At 38.3% G+C, this 25,252-nt stretch overlaps 1 protein-coding gene across 9 annotated transcripts in view; it reads right to left on the bottom strand.

Moving 5' to 3' along the window:
- Positions 1–1,452: 1,452 nt before the first annotated feature.
- Positions 1,453–25,252, bottom strand: part of TRIM2 (tripartite motif containing 2) — a 172,797-nt gene continuing 148,997 nt past the window's right edge. For 8 of the 9 annotated variants that reach the window (XM_036103600.2, XM_036103594.2, XM_036103597.2 and 5 more), the window contains exons 7-12: positions 22,518–22,621; positions 22,138–22,305; positions 16,413–16,593; positions 15,270–15,340; positions 10,871–11,011; positions 1,453–5,935 (exon numbers count right to left, since the gene is read on the bottom strand). In XM_036103600.2, the coding sequence (XP_035959493.1) occupies positions 5,783–5,935; positions 10,871–11,011; positions 15,270–15,340; positions 16,413–16,593; positions 22,138–22,305; positions 22,518–22,621 (818 nt within the window). In that variant the 3' untranslated portion in view covers positions 1,453–5,782. The remainder of the gene's footprint in view (positions 5,936–10,870; positions 11,012–15,269; positions 15,341–16,412; positions 16,594–22,137; positions 22,306–22,517; positions 22,622–25,252) is intronic. The other variant, XM_036103593.2, reaches the window with a different exon arrangement.

Below are 25,252 nucleotides of genomic sequence, written 5' to 3'. Positions count from 1 at the left end.
TTGCAGCATCTGAGAAGTACACATCCCTCCTTGTAGGCAAAGAATCTGCAGGGCCAATGACAACAGCAATGACAACAAAAGACAGTAGGGTTGGGTAGAGGATAGAATGTCATCTACCCTTCCTGCCTCTTTGCTTAGGCAAATAAAACGCAGCTTTAATTGAACTTGTCTGCTCTGGAAAGGGGTGCATCTGGCTTTATGTGAAAGGAGTCCTCAAAGGACAATTTGAGATATGCTTAAATGTGGGGCAACTGGCTTCTATCAGGAATGCCACACTCTCTGCTTCTGAAAACTTCCAAAGAGCCCAAGATGGCAATGGTGCCTGCTTGGTTAAAAGAAAAAATAAATGAAGAATAGAAGCAGGATTCAAGAATACTAATATTCACAGTTACTAGTTGGCAGCGTCCCGTTTGGCCTTGTTCTCATTTCTGTTACATCTCTCCTTCCAAGACTGACTTACTCACCTCTTCTAGACTTAGAATCTATTATAGATTTTTTTTAATCTTTGAAAAAACAAAATAAGAGATTTTTGTTGGATCCTCCATTGTTCACAAAGGATACTCAAAAGATAAATTTTAGTATTCATTCCATCACAGCAAAATATAAATCACAGACTTAATGAAAAATCAAAAAGCCTATAAATACATCAGGAAAAAAAAAGCTGTGTGCATATATGTGAGGCTATGATTTGTTTACAATCAATGAAGAAGGACAAGGGTCCTTTATAGAACAAAAGACCAAGTATCAAATCCACACACCACTCAAGATTGAGAGCTATATCTATCTTCAAGTCTCATAGGGAACATGCTGGCTTGTGTGTAAGTGGCATTAAGATGACAACTTTGACATTATGAATAGAGACCAATTTAAATTTTTTTCGACTTAAGAAAGATGGAAACTAACTTCTTTGAAAGGATAGGACGTAGTGACAGCCCATGGTTTGTGCATCCAGCATCAGGTTCCTTTGCAACAGAAGAACCTCCAGAGGACTGTCCGACATATTCTTTAGATGTTGTGAGTACTGCTTGAAATGCTTGGCCATCAGCTTGATGTAATATAAGAATGTTTCTTATAATTAATTTTAGTTAAATTGTGGACCCTATAGACAGTAGTTATGGTGCAGTCCCTTTCTAGTTCTTTACCCCCTTGAAATGTGACTGCCATGATTTCTAGAAGGTCCCCCTTGTGATTCTTGAAGCATAGTGATTTTGGTCTATTTGACCTTCTAAATATATGTGCTAGGCATACCTGTCATGGTTTTCCAAATTCCTATCTAAGATACGTCCTAAATGCTAACCAGATTATTGGTATCATAAATGACAAAAATTTTACTAATTTAACTAAACAGTTTGGTTGAGGTATTGATATCTGCCACATATTCTAGAAAATTTCTTCATTTCCCTTTACTAAAAAAGAAAACTATGTAAAATAAATAAACATTCACCCTGGAAATGGAGAAAACAAGCTTTATTATAATGATCTGATATTTTGTGCATGGTGAAGATATACACATGAATCTTGTTTCTCCTATGTTTCAAGACAGAATTAATTTAAAGTTTTATTGTAGACTAAAGCATCCAAAATACTGTGGTACATATGTAGCTACGAACATACAAACACTTTGATGCACAGCGTTCATTCTTTTCTTTAAATAGGCAGTCAGCATTTCGATTCATAAAAGAACAAATGAGAATATATCAGTATCAACGTCAGAGAGCGCAAGACTTAGTGTTCTATACACACAACGTATGAAACAGACCTAGAGAGATGGAATGTACAAACTTTAAAAAGAAAAAAAAGGAAGCAAAAACCCTTAATACTCATACATAGGATCGAAAGGCAATAGAATTGAGAATGATATAAAGAATTCTATTACAAGAATACACTCTGTTGATGACAGAACATTCCCATGTCATAAAGCAAAAGCATTGAGTTTAAGGCTGTGTTGCTTTCGAAAGTTAATGGACGTGCTGTACATTCATTGGGACAACATAGCCGATTTATTAATCTATTTTAGAATATGAATAGCTTTCATACATTCTCCACAAACAGACCACACAATCACTGCCACACAGTTCATCTTCAGAAAGTTTTAAGATTAACATCATGATTTGTAGCTTACTGTCATTTAAAACAAAACAAAAAAATCATTTATTTATACCAAACAAATCTTTAATGGGCACTTAGTTTCCTTTATGGCAATACTAGATTCCTAGTTATCAAAAATATTAAAATAATTGTAAAGTTTAAAACCCTGCAACATTGACAGAATGCAACAGTATCACGACTTTCGACTTTAAGCAAAATTAGATGAAGTTTGCAGCAAATAGCTTCAATTTTTTCCTACCTGGAAAGGTCTTTTTTTTAAATTATTAAACTAAAAATACTCCTCCCTCTTCAGAAGCTGATGAACAGGGAGGATACTATAGAGTCCAAATGTACAAAAAGGTTTTTCCCATTTGAAGTAATCCGCACAGTACCTAACGTTCATTTGCTATTTCCTCTAATTCACTCAGAAGGTATTACCAAAGCATTTATGTGAATCCTCCAGTGGGAAGGCTCCGGAGACACTTGCTACCGTGCTGCTATTCCAGTTAACTCCAAGTGAGGACATACCCTGTATATTTAGTAGTGGAAGCAAGTGCCTTCTAGTTGCATGACCTGTAGTATTTCTTTGTCTCAAATCTAGTCAAAGTGTAAATGAAAATAAGGAAACTTGGGGACTTGTTTAGTTACTGGAGACTAAAGTTTGATCGAGATACTAAGTACCTTTAAAACAATGGTGAACAGTCATAACGGCTTTTTATTCATGTGTTTCTGGACGGTCAAGTGACTACGTCCCCCAGAGTCCGGCAGCGGAGGTCTGTATCGGGCAGGAATGCATTGTCACTGACCTTTACATTCGAACTGGCAATCTGTTGCCATTAAGTGCCCAGGGGACATTTGAATGGGTAATTTTTCAGTGCTACTTATCATGAATGTATGACAGGTTCTGTACACTTGACAAAGAAAAATCAAACAATAATGATAGCTCCGGGAAAAAAAGTCACTTATTTTAATATCCTTCTCAGTTTACCAGGAACCATTTCCCATAGAATGTTGCCAAAATTTCATTAAAATCTTGTCTACTCGTATCTTATCAGCAGCACTTTCCCCCCGCTCAAATACACTTCCTAAGAAATACAGTAAATGCTCCTAAGTATCCAAATGTGAAATGTTATCTATGCTTTAACATACATGATTACATATTTTTGGGGAAAAATACAGTGTTTCTTGGAGTGCCCATAGCATGTGTTTTAGTAACAGATAGTGGAACAGGTCTGAATCAAAGTATCTATTCTTCCATTCCAGTTTGTGCCAATATTGACAGATAAAAAAAAAAATTAGCCTTGTATGCAACCTATTATTGAGCTATCCAGCCTGTTATGGTATGATGGCTGGTTAACTTCTAAATTCACAAATACAATTTCAATGTTGTGCAAAAAAACTCTCTTAAGTAAACTAGTCTTAAGACCAACAGCCTGTGAACAGAATCTAAATAGGAAGCCATTTTTACTTGTGAAAATAAACTAAAATTAATTTAACCAATTTAAAAAGTTTTCTTCTAAATAGTCTAGGAGCTATCAAGAGTCTAGCTTATCTTGAATGCAAAATGTTATTAAATGGCAAAATGAAATTCCTCCCTCGAGTGTAAGCTCCAAGCAGGCAGGGATTTCTGTCTGTTTGATCCATCGCTGTTTCCCCAGTCCCGGGAATAGTGCCTGGCACCTAGGAAGCGCTCATTAAATACAAATGTTTACATTCAAAGACTCGGTTTGCTGATGTTAGGAAACAGTATCTTAGTTTAACATTCTAAAAAATGTCATTGAATTTTATAACTCTGTCATAGTCTCAAATATTTTGAAAGCTCTACCTAACTAAAAAAAAAAGAAGAAGAAGAAAGGTAAACTTAAATGTAAATCTTCCTGAAAAATTTTCTTTCAGAGGTTGATTTGGGCATAATAAATTTGACAGACAACTGGAAATAGCTAGATTTTCCTTCTCAATTTAAAAAAGTCCTATATAAGAGAACGACTAAATTATAAATTAATAAGCAATAAACATCACATATCATTAGACGTACGGGAAATGTTTTCTTATAGTACAGTTCTAAGGTGCTTTCAGTGAAAAAGATCCCAAAGTCATTATCAAAAATGCCAAACATGACATCCTATTTGGTAGAACTGAGTAGAAAATTAAACAGTGGAAACAGACCACATCTTATTTTACAGTATCAATGACAGATTAACAACTGACTAAATTATTCTTCACATTTCTCCAAACGCATGTATACTTAAATTAAATGTAACTCAAGTTCAACGTTTCTTTTTCTTTCGACCTGTTTTTGTTTTGTTGTTTTTGAAAGCACAGAAGGCCATTTTCTGACTATGAAAGTCAGCCGATATCATCATTACTGGAAAATGGTGAAAATTAAACCTGTTTTAGGGCTTACTCTACGAGGACGGCTTTAAACTGCGCAGTAAAGGAATGTGCTGGACAATGCTTCTGTCTTTCAGAGTGCTGCCTATTTCAATACACCAAAGATTCAGCTATATATATATATATATATGTGATACATTCTACCTTACCCTAATCATGTATACATAGTCCTTTAATGCCTCTACTATTCATTAGACAATGATAAATAACCATAACATGCCCTTACCTGTAATGCTCTCGAGATAACACGACTTTGGTAACACTTGCTTTCTAAGGGGAAACCATTAATCAATCACATGCCTTTGGTTGACACCATCAGTCCTCCAAAGGGCAACTTATGGCTCTCTGTCCTAGGATACTGGTGTCCTACTACATGTGCTGACATTTTGCAGGAGGTAAAGCTTTCGCTTTCAGGAAGTGGAAGAGGAGAGACACGTGAGAACATTGGCACATAAAACGTGGCTAACTTTTTCTTGATTACATTCTAGTGCATTAGTCTGGAGTTGAGGGGGCTGTTTGTTTACCAAAAGGTAGCATTTGCTATTGTAATATGCTTTTCAAAGTATTGGGAATTTCAGGTTTCCCTGAAAATGGACTTTGTTTTTTGATACAAGGTGAGCAGGAGAGAAAAGGTGAAAAGAACACACAAAAAGGATCTTGGATCTAACCCAGAAAGGATGGGAAATTTTCAGTGGTTTTTAAGTGCTAAACTCAAGAGGCCTGCCTAATCATAGCTGGGAGGGTTTTGCAAGACAGTCTTATTTTTTCCTAATGTGTATGTAGTTATCAATAACCAAAAAATGTCACATGAGTAATACCTACTGTAAAAGTGAGGTTAGAAGATCCCCCGGGTCTTGTAACCGAAGTTAAATAAAGTATACAACTACAACAGATTTTGTTTTTGTTTTGTTTTTGGAAGCTCTGCACAAAAGCTACCATTCACAGGATTAACGAATACCTTTAAATATTCTAGTTTGTTGTGTTTTTTTAGTGTTTGTTTGATTTGCAAAATCAGTTCAACTACATAAACCCCTGTCCGATAAGCCATAGTTCACAGGTGTAAAACTTTGCAGTTTCCATAGATTCAGTAGAAGGGATTTCTTTTCTTTAAACCCTAAAAGGTGAATTACAGAAATCAGATATGCAGGTTTTAAGGAAATAGTTACATTCAGAAATAACCTTGGAAAGTTCACCAATGATTCCTTCTAGCATGAAAAGTCTAGTGTAATCTGGTCCCGCGTCGAGAAATCCATTCCAGTTTATAGTGCAAGACCTTTGTAAGGGGCTGTCCAGCTGCCTGCCATTACTGTAAGTACCGGTAGACCTTGAAACAGTGGTTTCCAGAGTCTGCAACCACAACATGGCCATCTGAAGTTAGGGCCAGGCCTTGGGGGCCGTAGAGTGGGTCAGCAGATGTGTTAATGTAGGACAAAAATGACCCACTTCCGTCAAAAACCTGTAAAAAATATAAAGTCAGAGTGTTATAGGAAAACTTACAGTAATAGGATGAAATAGGAGTTAGAAAACCCTTGATGCTAATATTTTCAATATAAAAGCATGTGTGCAAGGAGCACCCAGTGTGGGGGGGGCAGTCGGCTAGGCATCCAACTGTTGGTTTCGGCTCAGGTGGTGATCTCAAGGTCGTGAGATCAAGCCCCGCGTGGGGCTCCGCGCACAGCACAGGGTCTGCTTAAGACTCTCTCTCCCTCTGCCCCTCCCTCACTCTCTAAAATAAATAAATCTTTAGAAAAAGCATGCATGTAAGCCCACAAGTTTGTTTAGGTCTATCACATATCCAGGCCTTCCCTCTACTTAACCTTGCTTTTTCTCCTCTCATTCTCTATTCCCCAGAGTCACTGACAAGGAGCATGACATTGGCCAACAGATCTCACTTACATTCTTACAGTGGTCAGTTTGAGGGGAATAGCCCTCGATGGTGCCTGAAAATGAATGACCCTTGTTTCTTAGTCTCAGCCTTCACTTCCCCCCCTTCCAGCCTCACATCCTTCTTTTATTCCCAATCATAATGGAAAAATCAGCAACTAGGCCACAGAGGTATGGTTGCCAGTCATAGTATACAATGAGAAGATAAAGACCTTCTTTTTTTTTTTTTTCAGAAAAGAAGGAATTATAAGAAGTCAGTGGTTTACTATGTACATTTGTGGGGTTTGTTTTTGTTTTATTTATTTATTTTTTCCTTTTTTTAAATTAACATATAATGTATTATTTGTTTCAGGGGTACAGGTCTGTGATTCATCAGTCTTACACAATTCACAGCGCTCACCATAGCACATACCCTCCCCAATGTCCATCACCCAGCCACCCCATCCCTCCCACCCCCCACCACTCCAGCAACCCTCAGTTTGTTTCCTGAGATTAAGAGTCTCTGATGGTTTGTCTCCCCCTCCGGTTTTGTCTTGTTTCATTTTTCCCTCCCTTCCCCTATGATCCTCTGTCTTGTTTCTCAAATTCCTCATATCAGTGAGATCATATGATAATTGTCTTTCTCTGATTGACTTTTTTCACTCAGCATAATACCCTCTAGTTCCATCCACGTCATTGCAAATGGCAAGATTTCATTTTTTGATGGCTGCATAATATTGCATTATATATATGTATACCACATCTTCTTTATCCATTCATCTGTTGATGGACATCTAGGCTCTTTCCATAGTTTGGCTATTGTGGACATTGCTGCTATAAACATCGGGGTGCACATGCCCCTTCGGATCCCTACATTTGTATCTTTGGGGTAAATACCCAGTAGTGCAATTGCTGGGTCATAGGGTAGCTCTATTTTCAACTTTTTGAAGAACCTCCATACTCTTTTCCAGAGTGGCTGCACTAGCTTGCATTCCCACCAACAGTGTAGGAGGGTTCCCCTTTCTCCTCATCCTCGCCAACATCTGTCGTTTCCTGGCTTGTTAATTTTAGCCATTCTGATTGGTGTGAGGTGGTATCTCATTGTGGTTTTGATTTGGATTTCCCTGATGCTGAGCGATGTTGAGCACTTTTTCATGTGTCTGTTGGCCATTTGGATGTCTTCTTTGCAAAAATGTCTGTTCATGTTTTCTGCCCATTTCTTGATTGGATCATTTGTTCTTTGGGTGTTGAGTTTCTTAAGTTCTTTATAGACTTTGGATACTAGCCCTTTATCTGGTATGTCATTTGCAAATATCTCCTCCCATTCTGTCGGTTGTCTTTTGGTTTTGTTGACTGTTTCCTTTGCTGTGCAAAAGCTTTTTATCTTGATGAAGCTGTGGGGTTTTTTTTAAAGATTTTATTTTTAAGTAATCTCTACACCCAACATGGAGCTTGAACTCACAACCCCAAGATCAAGAGTTACATGCTCTAACAACGGAGCCAGCAGGACATCCCACATGCACATTTGTTTTGTTTTGTTTTGTTTTGGGGGGGAAAGGGAGAGACAGAATCTTAAGCAGGCTCCATGCCCAGAGCAGAGCTCCATGGGGGGCTCGATCTCACAACCCTGAGATCATGACTTGAGCCAAAATCAAGAGTCAGAGGCTTAACTGACTGAGTCACCCAGGTGCCCCATGTACATTTGGATATGAAGTAGTCTTTTGGTCTGTAAGCTTCTGCTGTGATGAAATCAAAGGAACACTTCTTCGTAAGGCCCAGGCTGGTTTCTTTTGACCACTCTGTTAGGCCCACACGTGTTTTAAAAGGCAGTTGTGATGAGGCAGGTGCTTATGAGGGCCACAATCCAAACAGCTTAGCATCTGTGGTCTTATACAGACTGCTTTGTGAACTTAGCTCCCTGTCTGGCTTCTGGCTTTCCATCACACAGAGAATGCCTCTTTCAAATGTAGATGTCTGCTGGCATAATTAAGCAAGATAAATATAATAGAGAAATAAAAGCATTTAGAGTTATATTTATAGCCTCAATCTTTCTTCTTCTTCTTCTTTTTTTTAAGTAATCTCTACACCTAATGTGGGGCTCGAACTCACAACCCTGAGATCAAGAGTCGCATGCTCTAGTGACAGAGCCAGCCAGATGCCCCTCAATCCTTTTTCTGGGAGGTAAATACCTATATCAGATTCAAACTGTTGACTACTGCTATCTTCACAAAGACATCTGGATGCTGCTAGATTTAACCAGTGCATTCTGAGGTCCTAGGAGCTCTGCACAAGGCCACATCAGCAAGGATAAATAGCCCTGTCTGCAGATGTATGTTTAGATTCATGCAGGTGTTTACACAGAGAAATGGGAGAAAAGAATAGTTTTACTTTAGCCTGAGGATTCAAAATCTTTGTTCTTAATTTAGAAAAAAAAATCATACTTTTTTATGTCTGGCAAAGACTACAAACCCCTTCTCAAAATAGTGTTTTAATATTTCTTTTCTAGAAGGTAACCACTTTTATTATTTTTTATACCCAACTAAAATGCCAAATGCCATTCATGATACCATTATTCCTAAACCACGAAAACATATTTAAATTCATTATTATTTAATTTGTTTTTAACTTCTATTTTTTATTTATTTATTTTTTTAAAAAGATTTTATTTATTTATTTGAGAGAGAGGGAGGAGAGAACGAGAGGGGGTAGGGTCAGAGGGAGAAGCAGACTCCCCACTGAGCAGGGAACCTGATGAAGGGCTCGATCCCGGGACTCCAGGATCATGACCTGAGCCAAAGGCAGATGCTCAACTGACTGAGCCACCCAGGCGCCCCATTTTTGTTAACTTTTAATTTTGAAATAATTATAGATTCACAGGACATAGGAAGTTGCAAAGATAGTATAGAGAAATCCTATATACCTTTCACCTGGTTTAGTAGAATACACCAGTGAAACCACCTGAGTCTGGGGAGTTTTGAAATTATGAACTAAATTTCCTTAATAGTTTTTGGGGTATTCAAATTACTTATTTTATATGGGTGAGTTGTGGAATTTCTACTTTTCAAGGAATTGGTCCATTTCATCTAAATTGTCAAATTTATGCATGTAGAATTGTTCACCGAATTTCCATATGCCTGCAGAGTCTGTAATGATATTGGTGTTCTGTGTCCTTTCCTTTATCAATCTTGCTAGAGGTTTGTCAATTTTATTGATCTTTTCAATGAACTGACTTTCTGTTTCATTGATTTTCTCTATTGTTTGCCTTGCATTTCATTGATTTCTGATCCTATCTTCACTATTTCCTTCCCTCTGCTTGCTTTCAATTTGTTTTGCTCCTCTCTTTCCAGCTTCTTGATGAAGGAGCTCAGAATATTGATTTTTGACTTTCTAATGTAAGCATTTAGTGCTATTAATTTCCCTCTCATGTAGAATGGTGATTACTAGGGCTGAGGAGTGGGGGAAATGGGGAGAAGTTGATCAAAGGGTATAGACTTCCAGTTAGAAATTGATTAAGTTCTGGGGAGCTGATGCATAGTGTGGTGATTATAGTTAATAAAACTGTCTTAGGTACTTGAAAGTTGCTAAGGGGTAGATCTATATGTTGTCACACAAAAAAGAAATGCTAACAATGTGATGGTGATGGAGGTGTTAGCTAAAGCTATGGTGGTAATCATTTTGCAACATATAATTGTATCAAATCATGTTGTATATCTTAAACTTACATAATATTGTATGTCAATTATATCTCAGTAAAGCTGGGGAAAAAAATCTCCCTCTCAGGATTATCTTAGCTGCACTCCACAAACTTTGATATGCTGTATTTGCATTTTCATTCAGTCCAATATATTTTTAAATTTTTTTTTGAGACTTCCCCTTTGATTCAGGTTATTCAGCAGAATAATGTTTTTAAATGCATAAAACAAAATACATGGGGTTATAAAGGTAAAAATTATATTAAAATATAGTTATCAAAATTTAAAAAATTGCAACATAGTAATATGTGTACTTTTTTAACCAAAACATTAAAGTAACAAGAAATAGTGATGGGTCTAATATTGACTATTTTTGAAGAGTGATGAGCATAAATGATAATTCAAGACCTCTGCAACTATAATATAGAAATTTCTGTGATTCCTCTTGGTGACAAAGTTACAGGCATTACTAAAAGTACTGTGATGTTGCCTATATTCATCACTTAAAAAAATGATAGTTTTCAGTTAGAAGCTAGTAGAAATAATAATATAGTATTTTGTTCAATGGACCTCTTGAATTCTATCCACACACACTTTGCGGGGTCCATGGGATTCATGTTAAAAATTCCCAGTTTCAGAGGGTTTCACTCTGGTAACCTGCTGATGTTTTTTCTAACTCCACCTTTCTTAGTTCAGCACTTCTGGTGAGATTACCTGTGGTCTATGAAGAACCTAACCAATGAAGAATGGAAAACATTCCAGTTGGGAGACAGCCAATTCTTCAGTTTCAACAAATAACGATCACTCTAAACAAACACATTAGCATTTTCAGTTACCTGGATCCTGCTGTTTCCCCAGTCTGCTACAATGATGTTTCCATTTGAATCCACTGCTACACCTGTTGGAGCGTTAAACTGCCCATTTCCTTCTCCATTTGAGCCAAACTTCAACATGAATTCTCCCTCCTGATTAAACACCTGTATGAGATATTTTTAAATGGTTTTATTTTAAATTGAAAACAATTGAGCCAACATTATGAGTTTTAAAAAATATGTATTGGAGCAGGATTTTATAACAACAAGACCTATGATTTAAGACATTCTAAAAAAAAAAAAAAAAAAAAAAAAAAAAAAAAAATCTACAAAGTAGACCCCCATATCACTTATGGTTCCCCAATCTGCTTATATAAATTTGATTTATTGTGTTAAATCACTTCTTATTTCTAGCTTATATCTGGTTATTGAATACTTATATGAAAAATACTTTCGTTATAAATTATAAAATATATACAAATATAGGGTAGGATGAGAAAGTGGAGCTGTAATTTTCAACAATATTATTCCTCCTGCCTTTAGATAAATAGCTAAATCTCAAGGACAGGCATCGTATTTCTAACAGGATGGATGATCAAAGTTGGATCAGGACCTAGGAGCTTTTTGTTACGCCACATGCTCAGAATTTATTACCATTTTGCAAAGTCAACATGGGAAAAAGCAGGCTAGACTTCACACTTACATCAGGGGAAAGTGTGCATGTGCACGTGCGTGCACGCGTGTGTGTGTGTGTAATGGCACAGGTGAGGAATAAGAGAAGGGCTTTTATATATTTTTTTCAAAATATATATTTAGTTAAAGTAGAGAGTTTATATGACCATAAGGCTTTGGTGGATGGCGCATACTGAGGGGAGGGGGGCTGACAGATGTGGTAAGCTAAACAGAACTCTTCAGTAAATTCTCTAATATCTGATACGGAAAAACAATGGGTTGTTGTGGTTAATTATTCTTATTAAGGGAGTGTTACTCTATATGTATCAAATACAGATTATTGATTTGGAGAGAATTAAATTTTTAATATGGGTTTAAATATAAGACTATAGTAAGCATGATTTTATCTTGACTCAGACAATACTTAATGGTTGTGAAATATCTCCAGGATATTATTTTAAGTTTCCATTATCATCTAGCCTACATGTGTAAAAATACTCATTAACAAATCAAAAAGTATTACACGCAAAGCACCATGAGAATAAGGGTTCCTACAATGCGGAACTGAGGGAGAGTTCACTCTACCCGAGTGCAGATCTAATTGGAAAATGATCTCAGGACCTTTTACAGATTCTCCTATTGCCAAGTCTGTGATCATGAAAGATGAAAATGACTCTTTCTTTTAGTTACGTACATTGGGGAAGCGAAGCGAGACACTTCCATCTCTAAAGGCTAAACTTCCTTTAAGATGAAGAAAAAGAATCATGATTGCTTCTTGAATTAATTACGTAACTTGCGAAGTAAGCAAGCAACCTCTTTGGTTCTTTGGAAAGGATGAGACAAGAACCAGCTTTGCTAAGATGTTATGGTTTAAAAATCTTTCCTGACTCCTTTTATCTCCTTTCACACAAAACATCCTTGTTTTAAAGACCAATGAGCGTGTGTGCTTGCTGGTGAAGACACAATCTATTATTCTCTGGTCTTTCCCTTATTAAGTCTGACCAATAATCTTTTTGTTTGTTTGCACTGATCTCTCTCAGTAAGTATGTTTTCCTTGGCATGATCCAAATGGCTCAAATGCTTCTGCTCTATTTTAGAATGACTGATAATGCCAAATTTAGTCTTACTTGTTTTGCAATGAAAAGAGAATGCATGCTGAAGGTAGCTAAGGAACTAGACCATTTGTTAGCCCTGACCTATAGGCACATTGACCAAAAGAGAAGCGACTGGAATCCAGAACCACTGCTAACTGCCAAGTGTTACATGGGAAACAAAAGCCCAACTATTCCATCAAAGCTATATGGCAACAGCTATCAAAGAGAAAAAACAAAATAGACTTGTTTTCTTATGTAAGAGGAAAACTGAATTTAGATTGCTAAAATAATCTACCTCTACTGTACTGAAATTTTTTGGAAGAGTTTTCAGAATCTTAGTAATTATAAATTTCCTCATAGTTTCTATTTTTCCCACCTAAAACATCATTTAATGGCTTATAAATTATTCAGATGAAAACATTTTAAGAGGCAGATACATGAGCCAAAATCGTTTTTACAGCTTTGATTTTTATAACAAGTTTTCACAGCAAGTTTTTTGTAACTTTGATAATCCTTTCCTGATTTCAAAATTCCTCTCACCTCAAATACCACCTCCACTTGGAAGTTTTCCCTAATAGTCACAGAAATCTGCTCTTTGTTTTCTTCTGGATACTTATAGAACTTTATATGTACCTATTTTAAAAAAATAGTTTATTGCTATCTGCCTTGCATTTTGATTACTTACATAGGTTTTATTTCCTTCTACATTGTCAGCCAGGGCTGGTAAATAGGAGTCCTCCCACATACCAATGCCAGTTGATTCATAGAGGTTGCCTGGAGCACTGGGACGGGAAGGCTCTGAGGCCACAGTTGGGCTTAGTAGAAAAGAGCAACTTGATTAATAGGACTGTCTCCCGGTGGGGGTGGGCTGCCATCTATGCCAGGGGTTTGCCGGCCTTTGCTGATCTACCCGGGTTATCTTCTGGTTAAATATCCTCGAATTAAATGATTCCTCTATAAAGGGAGTGAAGGCTAGAAGTGTGATAACAGCCTGTTATTCCTCTCTAGTTACTCTCCTCACACAAGACTGTTACAACCCCCAGGGAGGACAGTCTAGAACCCAGTCCCTCCTGCCTCATTGATGTTTCCCTCCTCCCCGCCACTACTCTCCCCACAGTCCTCTTCCTTTTACCAGGACAGGTCCTGTGGAGGGAGAGACACTGAGGGTGGTGGGGGGAGTGGGGACAGAGCTCTATCACTATGGCAGCAACTCGGGAAGCAGCCTGAGAAGTAAGCAATGGTGGGCGTCCTTCTCCTCCTCCTGCCCCATCACCACAGCCCACACCGCTCTAGTCTTTGCACAGGGACTAGGTACCCATGGAAAAAAGCTCAAAATCTTTCCAGTTACCCAGATTAAAGATGCCTTCGGGGGGCAAACTGGGGAAATGAAGCAGTGAAGGACTCTACAGAGAGAGTACCTTTAGTTGTTGAAATCCTATCCCTACGGAGCTATTCCAGTTATCAACCAGAACAAACTATTTTTCACTTTGGTTGCCCAGTGGTTGTCTCTAAGTGCAAACTTCAGTCACTGGTGTATACCACCTATGCTGTTTCCTTCTTATCCTTCCTTTAAAAATGCCTCACTTTAGGGGCGCCTGGGTGGCTCAGTCGTTAAGCATCTGCCTTCAGCTCACGTCATGATCCCAGAGTCCTGGGATCAAGTCCCGCATTGGACTCCCTGCTCAGTGGGAAGCCTGCTTTTCCCTCTGCTCCTCCCCCCTGCTTGTGCTCTCTCTCGTTCTCCCTGACAAATAAAAGCAATAAATAAAATCTAAAAAAAAAAAAAAAAAGTCTCACTTTAAAAAATTTAATTTACTTACAAGGAAAACTTTGTATCACTTCTCTAAGTACAAACCAGTACCACTTGATGTAAACAGAAGGTAACCCTAAAAATAAACATATAACTCCCAAAACAAAAATGTCTGCCAGTGCAGGGCCCATGGCCACCTGGCATGCACCACACCTTGAGAATCGTGGTCTAGAATGTTACAAAACATTTCCTCATTTCAGTAAAATGAGAAATTTGTTTTGATTCATTTTTATATATCCTGGTTGGCTCACAATAAAAGTCAAATCTTTCTCCCCCCCCCCCCCACCCACAACTAGTAAGAAAGATGTACCGCACTGTTCCGGGGAGGGGAATAGGCATTGTATTCCAGGGAACACACAGTGTGTGAGGACATTCTAAGAAGTATGAAACAGCTGTAGGAATGTATACTAGGGCTATCCCCCCCACAAAATCTGTGGTTGTAGCAGAGTTCTAATATCTAATTTTGTTTGAAATTTTGTTTGATGATGCAGATAATTGAAAAAGTGATCTTGTTTTAATTTATTGAATAGCCACAATTATGAAGCTTCAGAAAGTTCTGCCTAAGTTCAAGCGACTGCTTTTTCAAATTTCATTTTTAAGTCATCTCCATTTACGCCCGTTTCAAATTAAGAAACTCATCAACCATCCTATTCTGTTCAATTTTCTGACTCTTCAAAGTCTGTGTGTCCAAATTCAAACCTGCATCTCAGGGGGCAGCAAAGTCTACTCTTTGAGGTTAATTCCTTTAGTTCCTGTGCATATATGTCAGTATTATATTATTTTCTCTCAGACTGATTTCCCAATAAAAGCAGTTAAAAGATAACAATAATTGATGTGTTGATAGTACCTTGACAGAATGATTATGGAAATCCGTAACAATAATCTCATTATTGCTATTTACAGCTGCAAAATGGGGACCTGCAATAAAGGTGAAAAAAACATGTGACGACTGGTCCAATAAAAATGATTACAGCAACACGGCAGTGACAAAATTTGACCTATTTGATATTTAAGAAAGAACAAAGAATGACAGGCTCTGTTCTTGAAAGATCATTCAGCCAGAACTCTGGCTCGAGATCACCTGGGTGCTCTATCCTTCTACTCTTGGGACTGTCTATCTGGCTTCCTTTAGAGCAAGCTGAGAGGGCCAGCAGCCCTGATGAAGTGGAACGAGCCGTAAGCATCCGAATTCATTCTCCACGCCACCGTCTGAAAGTCACACCTGCCAGCTGCCCTGAGGACACCTTAATCCTTTCAGGACCCTCACGTCCCCCTGAGGAAAGATGTGGTGATTCTCAGTCCTAGGAAAAAGACTCCAATATGTAATATTTTTTAAAAAGTAGAGCAGAAACCCATCCTCGGTAATTTGGGGTGACGTTCAGAAGCTGACAGCACCACAGACAAGGCACAAAAGAAGACGATGCAAATTGTTGGCAAATGCCAGGAGCATCCTTTCAAAAAGAAAATGTAATAAACGGCTTTCAGCCTCTTCTTGCAGATGTGAAAAACTAAGAAGCTTGTGCTTGCAAAGGGCGTACACCAAAAAGAGAGGTAACAGAACTGCCCTTCCTGAATATTCTAAAGTCCTGCTCTCTTATCATCACCTAGGAAGGTGAAAGAAAATTCCCATTCAGAAGCTCTTTAGACAAAGCTACAGCTAGGGAGAACTAGGAGGTACGCCACTGTTCCTCAACCATTTTTAATTTTAAAAATATTTTATCTTAAAATTTATGTTTTACTTAACATTAATATTCAAAGATTAGACTTCTGAGTTGTACACTGCTGTCGACGAAAACCACGCATGGATTGCAGTTCGACTTACTGCGGGTGGAGTCACTGAGAAGCATCCCACCATGCTTTCGCTTAGATTTCATCCCCAGTATCTTTCCCAAAGCCAGCAAACACACTGGGGATTGAGGCATCTTCCACATGCTCCAACATCATGCAAACGTGAGCAGAAGAAGCATAAAAAAGGGGGTTTACATATTACCATCAAGTGTACCTGCAAACTGCCTGTCCCCATTTCCTCGGCTACCAAACCTGGTGACTATCTTCCCGTTTGGCTGGAAGATAAACACGCAGCACGCTTTGTTGTCCACCACAATGATGTGCCCGTTGCGGTCCACCGAGACTCCTTTGGGCCCCATCAACTTTCCTGATCCAATTTTTGTCTGTTAGAAACAAGTACAGAGAATGAGGCTTAAAACACTACAGAACATGAAGACAAGACACTTGTTTTGGTACACATGTACCTGAATGTTCAAATAGGGGTGCACAACTACTCACAGGTCACCACAATCTTTGGTTTTTGTCACATCCGTTAACTGCTACTAAGAGTTATGTGAAATCCTTACTTTTATTTAAGAGGATCACCACCAAAAATGTCCTTGAATCCCCTTAAGTGAGGTCACAGTTCCCTTGTAAAGATGCAATGTGATCTAGCAAAAGATCACAGGATCAGGAGGAGGGAGAGTTCTACACCTGTCGCTTGCTTTAGACACACCTAGAATAGCACAAATGCATTTGATTTCCTCAAGCTTCGGATTCCTTGTATATTACAAAATGTAAAAAAGAGAAAAGACGTCAGTAACTTCCAATGGCATTTTTGGAAATACATACTAAGTAAAACAATGTCAATAAAGTGTTTAGTGTAGAATATAGCCCATATTAAGCAGTCGTTAAAGGGAAGCGATCATTGTCATTATTGTGGATCATAATTAATAGCAAAATCGCCAAGCATCTGCCATTGGACTTCACCAGTGTTAAGTTCCATGAAGGCAGGAATCATGTCTGTTTTATCCACTATTGTGTACTCAGAGCCTAGCGTACTTCTTGGTGCCCAACAGGTACTCAACAAATATTTGCTGAATATACTGATTTGAAAAGTCTAGCATTATTTAGGGTAATCATGATGATTGAATAGTTCCAGGTTTCAGTATTTTAAGATGGGAGAAAAGCATTCGATTTCTATCAAATGCATACCATATCTTATTCATTTTTCTGAGTGGACTATATAAATGCCTGCTTGCTAGGAGATGCATGTCATGTATCTTTACTTTTATAGCTCCATTATAAAGAAGTACTTTACTCATTCACCCATTTATTTACTAATGCTACAAACACTAGTGGAGCACCAAATCTGTGGCTGATGATTCTAGGCACTGAGTAGACAAAGACAAGTAAGACCAGCTCCTACCCTGGAGGATGTCTCGGTCACATTACAGAGACAAATACAGTCCCTGGGTCCTTTTTAAAGTGCCTGGTACTGAGTGTTTGATTTGGTAGATTTGGGAGAATTCAAATAGGCGATGTCAGGAGCCAAAGAGAACAAAAACTTAATGCGACGGGTCACTATAGACAAGGAAGGAGAAGGAGCCCCCAGGGTGAGGGAGCTGCCAGGCAGAGTGCCTGGTTAAGTGAGGGAGGAGGCAAGAGCCCCCGCTCTCCCAGGCACCGAGGCCTAGAGGGTGGAGTAGCTCTCTATGTGTTTTTATAAATGCCTTCTCAAATCTATTATTAAACAAAGCAAGGTACTGAACAGTGGGTATAGTCTGAGCCCACCTGAATTAAATGTGTTTATATCTGTATACATATCCCTGGAAGAGAAAGTAAGAAGCCAGTGATATTACTGGTGGCAGGAAAAACTCTTTTCATTTTATGCTCATCTGTGGAGTTATTTAAAAAACCTGTTTGGATGTATTACTTTTTAAATTAAAAATTTTAATCCCCCAAAATTTACGTTTCCATAGGTTCTGTTTTAGTCCTCTTATTTTCTCTCTATATTAGCGCTGCCTGATAGAAATATAACATGAGCCATGTATGTAATTAAGATTTTTCTAGTAACCAACATCGAAAAAACAAAGAAAAAAAAGGAAAATTATGTTAATCATATATTGTATTTGACCTAACATATCTAAAAGTTATCATTTCAGCATGTAATTAATATTAAAATTATTGATGAAATATTTTACATTTTTTACTAAGTCTTTAAAATCCAGTGTGTATTTCACATGCATAGCACATCTCAATTCAGACCAGTCCCATTTCAAGAACTCAGTATCCACTGTGACTAGTGGCTACCAAATTGGACAGTGCAATTCTCTACACTTCTTCTAAGATCTCATCTATGCAATAACATCAACTTTCACCTCTGTGTGTAAGAGTCTCAAATCTATATCTTTAGTCCTGGCCAATTTTGTAAGTTATTACCTTAAACTCAACCAGTGTTAAACCAAATTCATCTCTTCATTTCCACCATTTAAAAAAGAAAAAGAAAAAGAAAACCCAAAATAGCACCTCCCAATTTCCTAGTTCCTTTTATGATACTACAATTCATTCAAACCCAGGATCAAAATTTCAGAGCAAAATTGACTCTTTTGCCAGTTGGAACCTCAGTTTTCTCATCTGTAAAATGGCAGCTATTGTATTTACCTCCCGGGTCATGCAGATTCTGAAGGATAGCATACCAAGCACTGCAAATGGCCACAATCTCCTTCTCTCCATCCATTCAGTTGCTGTCATACCTGCCCCTCAGGAGTATCTTTCCTAACAGAGACATGCAGGTGTGTGCAGAAAGAGTTTGGAGAGAGGGATAGGGACTTTTTCATAGTGGGGGTTCAGACCCTGTGTGATCTTTTATCCTGGTAATTTTATAGATGATATTCAGATTTGATGTCTTTAGTACAAAGAGACACATTTACTTAGGAAGGAAACAAGGGGATTCTTGCAAGGGAATCTGTTGTATAAATTTGATTCTGACTTTGTAATCTAGCCCAGAGGTCAAAGAGGCTATAGCGTAATGGCTTATAAAGAAACTGTATACTTTCTTTCATGTTATAATGGAAGATATGTCAGTAGAGATCAAAAAGAAGAGAGGACACTCTGATTATTACAGCAAAAATACTACTACTACCTAACATTATGAACACTAGTTGTACTGTAGAATGACTCAGCCATATAATATAAAGCAGATGATAATTATGTAGAACAAGAACAGAAAATAAAAGATTGTTGCCATTCCATCTTGTAGTAAGAGCTAGAGCAGGTCTTAAAAAAAAAAAACCAAAACAGAAAACCTTAAATGTTGAGCACAAACCTCTTTTCCTTCCACTTCCCTTCATCACTCCCAGTGTAGCTGCACTAGATTTTACCACGTGAAATCAAGAGTTACTGCATTTGGCCTGACAATGTGTCCCTCGTCTTAAACAGAATAGTGAGCAGAGATATTTTAGACCCTGGCTTTGGGACACTTAAATAAAAGTATTTAACTCAACAAGTAGATCCTTAAATTGAAGAAGGAAGGGATGAGATATTTTAGAATATGGTGGCCTGGGGCCTCTGTACCTGTTCTGGGGTCACAAAAGGTTCCTAGATAGGCTGGAAGATATAAGTCAACAGAAAAGATGTCAAGGAAAAAATCAGAAGCAGAGAGGAATGAAAATAAGGGCTAAGAATTTGGTGAGTAAAAGAAAGAAAAGGGAATAAGCTGTTATATCTCTAGAATTAACTAGGAACAAATACAAAGAATCCACCTTTGTGTTAAAGGTTTGTCTTTCTGAGCACATGTTTAATTTTACTGAATCCCACTGAAAAGAAAATAAGTATCTCTCAGTAAATGGTCATGCATATGGTCAGTTGGATGAGCTCCCATTACAATATTAAAACATTTTTACTTGCTATCCTTTTACCTCCTACTCAATGCCTATTGAGAACAAAAGGGTATGCTGAAACTATACCATATCCATCACCCCAGTCCTCTAGAGGGCACGAGTGTCCTTGTTTATTCCAATTATTACCAATAGTATTCCAACCATGAGGATCTGCATCTTCCAGGAAGAGCGTCTATTACATACAGAATATTGAACCACTGAATGAAAAATGCATAATTCAGGAAGCCCTTCTCTCCTAGATATAAAACTCCAGTTTCAAAATGTTTTAATACATTAGACATAAAATATTTCAGTATATTAGATATAAAAAAGAACTCCTGCTTTTATACTTATTTTAGCATTCGTTTATAAAGTTAGAGACAGGTCATGTTTTAGCTAGAGTATGTAACAAGAGGAAATGGGTTATCTCCAAATTAGATGGATATTTTCAAGAGGTCACTGAAAAGTTTTCCTTCTGTTCATGTTAAAGTTGTATTTGGGTATGTCTTACTACAAATACAATTACGAAAACACAAAAGAAGGGGAGGAAGCTAGAAATCTAGAAAGGCAAGAGACCTTTCTGTGTACATGGCCATCATATGGAGTCATCAAATTTCTAGTGGAACAAAAAAACTCAAGGGCAACTGAAGAGTTGTGTGTAATATGGTAGAATTTAAAACAGCTTTTTATTCTCCTAGATTGAAAAGATGCTGCCCCACACAAAACAGAGGCTCTCATCTGAGGGTTAATAATTATGGAAGTAACTTGTTTTAATAAAAATGAGGGAGCGACTATAGTGATCCAAATACTTTAAAAAGTAAAATATAAATTCCTCCAATAAGAGACTACTGAGTGAACTTTGTGTAATCTTCCAAAAAAATTATGAAGAGCCTCATCTCTGAACATTTGGAAAAGGAAGTTCAGACCGGGTGCTGGCGTGTTATGAAGTCCAAATCACAGGTGATCAAACAGACTTCATTTTTTGGACAGGGTTACTGGAAGCAGTGGAAAAGAACATTTCTGAGATGCCTATTTCATACAAGGCACATATAAAATCCAGAAATAAATCTTCTGTAATCCTTACCCAAATCCTATAAAATAGATTTTTTTAAATCCAAATTTGACAGAGGAGACTACCGAGGCTCAAGGAACTTATAACAGTAGTTAGTAAGTTGCGGACTTGGGATTCCCAAGGATTGATCTGTCTGAGTAGAGGTTCATGTTGTCACCTGAAAGAGAAGCCTCGAGCAGGCTGGACAGAAGGCACAGTGCTTACGGCCTTCAAAAACACCTTTGACAAAGTGTCTCATAATCTTCTTGTGAACAAATGCAGAAAACGGGCTGCACGATAATATTCTTTGATGACACCTTAGAAGAGAGATTTCTGGTAACACCAGAGGGCTCTCTACTCTTCAGCAACTTGCTGAAGAAACAGAGGATGCTGGGGACAACAGCAAATATGTCAAATGATGGGATCCCCCAAAGGGCAACTCAACTCACCTTTTCTCTGTGCTGCCAGTGCCATTTTCTTGTCCTCCCAATTCCTATTTACACATTTTAACACGAGGTTTTTAGATTGCACGGAACAATGTATGACTGATTCGAGGCTGACACAAACTGTTTTGTGTCATTCTGGTGTCATTTTTCCTCAAGGGGCTTGTGTGTTTTTCAAAGATAGAAACCATGTCTTACAATTCTGTTTCTCCCATATCATCATCTATCACAGGGCCTGAGAAAGTAGAAGGCACTTCGTGCATGACAATCGTAGGTTAATTTGGGAGGTATCAGTTGCCTCTTCAATACCCTTTTCTAACGGTTGTTCTTCATTGAATTTAGATAAATCTGATAATATGTAAAAAGAAAGCGATGGAGCAACCTAATTGCTTTATAAAATGAAGCCGTTATTTCCTATATATAAGACCTATGACAATATCACTGTTCCTCTCCAAAAAAGTTAGATGTAACAATGTCAACATGTCTTTGTATATGAAAACTTGTCGAAGTTCATCTTATATTTCCTATTTCTTCTCTCTACTGTTTAGCAGCCAATTGGTAGCTTAATCTTACCTTAAATTTGCCATCAGAAGAGAAAATGCTAACCCATTTATTATCATAGTCTGCAATGATTATGTCCCCACTGGGATGCACAGCTACTCCGGTGGGCCGCTGCAGCTGCCCGGGAGAGCGCCCTCGTATGCCAAACCGACTTTTGAACTGGCCATCATTGGAAAATATCTGCAAAACAAATGACATTCCTTGGAATGTGAACCAGCACAGAAATTAGGAAGAAACAGTCAAGAACATGTGTCATATGTACTACAGGTCAGAACATGCAAACCCCATTTGAAGAAAAGCCTATACACATTGTAAGCTTCCCTTTCTGTCCTTGTACCGTGGATCTTAAGTAGGAAAATATGCATAGAAAGGTATATAATTAGGGGCCATACCTGTACACATTGGTTGTTGCTATCTGCAATTAGTATCTTTCCACTTGTAGACGCAGCGACCCCTTGAAGATTTGTAAATTCTCCTTTATTTCTTCCTTTGGTACCTGGAAACAAATTATAAAACCACAGAAATTAAGCAATAGAGAATTAGATCTCTCAGTTTCTTCAAGAGAATGTCAGGCTTCCACAGGTAACCTGAGAATGTTTTTTTAAATTATACTTAAAAAAACAGAACATTTCCCACCATGACCTAATCCATAGGCTCCTAAACTTCTCTTCCAGACCAATGAAGTTTTTGTAAAAATCACTTTTTTTGGCAAATGCAATCTTGTCTTAAGCTGAACTGCATATTATTTTAATATTATGTTAATAATCATATTAAAATATATTTAGATTTCACAAAGAAACAATAAAAACCCTAATACTACACTCGAGGATATACAACCGGAGAGGGCCTTATTTTAGTTTTGCTGAAATCCCACCCTCTCCCTCAGCAGCTCTTAGAAGAAACCTGACTTGAAGAAGCTTCTAAGAAGAAGCTTTCAGTACATTTAACAAACCACAGGGCCTCAGATGTTATAAAGCTAGCAGGCTGATTTTCATGTACTGATTTACTCATGCATTATTTTCAAAGACTCACTATCTCATACATGGTATATTCTTCTTGAAAACATAGAAGATATCCTGACAGAGCACCTTCTGGATTAGATAAATACAAAAGGCAAACGAAAATTAATTAATCCAATAATATCCTCATCCATACTAGGCTTTTTAATGAGAGATGAGGCAGGAGGAAAAAAAAAAAGCCAAGGTGTCTACGGGTTCGCAGAGGTCTCCTTTGTTTCAGAACAAGTGTTTGTAACTTATTTCAATAGGACCATGTAAATATTAAGGGATGGAAACAGACTGAACTTTGCTCAGAAATGACCAGGAAGGAGGTTTAAATTTTCACAATTAGAGAGAGAAAGCTATGTCTCAGTTTTTTGGGCACTTTTATCATTTCATTTCATCCTCTCCTTTCATTTTTTTATCCTTACTCCAAAGGGCAAGCTGATCTTTTGGTTTTAGACGTGAATGCGGTGCTGTAGGCGCCCCAGACGATGGCACACTGATGGTGGCCGCTGTCAGACACGGGCTTACGCACTGCTCACAAAAGGGCAGACTCTGGGCGCCTGGGTGGCTCAGTTGGTTAAGCGACTGCCTTCGGCTCAGGTCATGATCCCGGAGTCCCGGGATCGAGTCCCACATCGGGCTCCCTACTCAGTGGGGAGTCTGCTTCTCCCTCTGACCCTCTCTCCTCTCATGCTCTCTCTCACTCTCTCTCACTCTCTCTCAAATAAAAAAAAAAAAAGGTCAGACCCTTCTGAAACTGATTTGTGGGTTTAGGAAGTGAAACTGGCAATGGAGTTTAACTTGGAATAAACTTGACAGCAGAACTACTGGGCAGAAACATCTTACTTGGATCACCTGGTTCTCACCATGCAGCCGAACCCAAGTTCATCTGCCTAATGCAGAGCTAAGACAGTCACTTCGAGACATGGAGTATGCTGCAAGGAAAGGGCTTATTCTAGAGGCAGCCCCAGGAGGGGACAGGGAGGACAGGCGTCAAATCTGCCTCCCTGAAGGAGGAGAGGCAAGGAAATTTAAAGGCAAACAAACAAGGTCTGGGTAAAAAGTTGCAGCTTTGCAAGTCTGCAGCTTGGATTAGTCCCGTTAACCCTTTGGTTACTGGCTTCAACCCAACCCACACGGCAGTTAGTTGTTTTACCGACATCCTGGACTCCATCAAGTTTACTCACCACCTCTATATCTCATCTACTCTTACTAACACAAAAGAAAAATTTGAGATCCAGATTCTCAAAAGAACATCTTCCACCTTGTGGAAGAAAGGGTTCTATTTTATTTCAAATATATCAGAAGAGATGATCTTTTTATACTTGATCTGCATAGAATCCCTATAGTAAGCATGTTTATATCAGCTAATGCTCTCTTAAAATGACGTGTTGTATCTGTTGGTGGCAGGGGGAAGGGGTGTTTAACTCTTGAGGGAGGTATGTGCCAACATGGTACTAGCTTTGGGGCATTCCCGCTGATGTCTGAATAGCGGCTGGTTAACAGGTACAGCAAAAACTGAAGGACCAGGAAAAGAAACTATTCTTCTAAAATGCTCAGTTTAGGGGCGCCTGGGTGGCTCGGTTGGTTAAGCGTCTGCCTTCGGCTCAGGTCATGGTCCCAGGGTCCTGGGATCGAGCCCTGAGTCGGGCTCCCTGCTCAGCGGGGAGTCCGCTTCTCCCTCTCCCTCTCTTCCCTGTTTGTGCTCTCTCTCTCAAATAAATAAATAAAATCTTTTAAAAAAATAAAATAAAATGCTCAGTTTATACATAATTTTAAAAAGATTTTATTTATTTATTTGTCTGAGAGAAAGAGAGAGAGCGCATGCACAAGCAGGGTGAGTGGCAGGCAGAGGGAGAAGCAGGCTTCCTGCTAAGCAGGGAGCCTGATGCGGGACTCATCCCAGGACCCTGAGATCATGACCTGAGCCGAAGGCAGATGCTTAACCAACTGAGCCACCCAGATGTCCCGTATACCTACTTTTTAAAAGGTAGTGGGGGCAAGGCCTGCAGTTTCAAGGATCAAGAATCTTAAGAGTAAAACTTTATTTTTCAGGAACATTTGATAAAAACATGGAAGTTATGAGCCAGAGGAGGAAGTAAGACCAAGTAAAGAAACATAAT

Source organism: Halichoerus grypus, chromosome 3, assembly GCF_964656455.1.
Source record: "Halichoerus grypus chromosome 3, mHalGry1.hap1.1, whole genome shotgun sequence".
Classification (NCBI taxonomy): domain Eukaryota; kingdom Metazoa; phylum Chordata; class Mammalia; order Carnivora; family Phocidae; genus Halichoerus; species Halichoerus grypus.
Note: the sequence above shows the minus strand (reverse complement) of the source record. Positions and strands in the feature narration are given on the sequence as shown.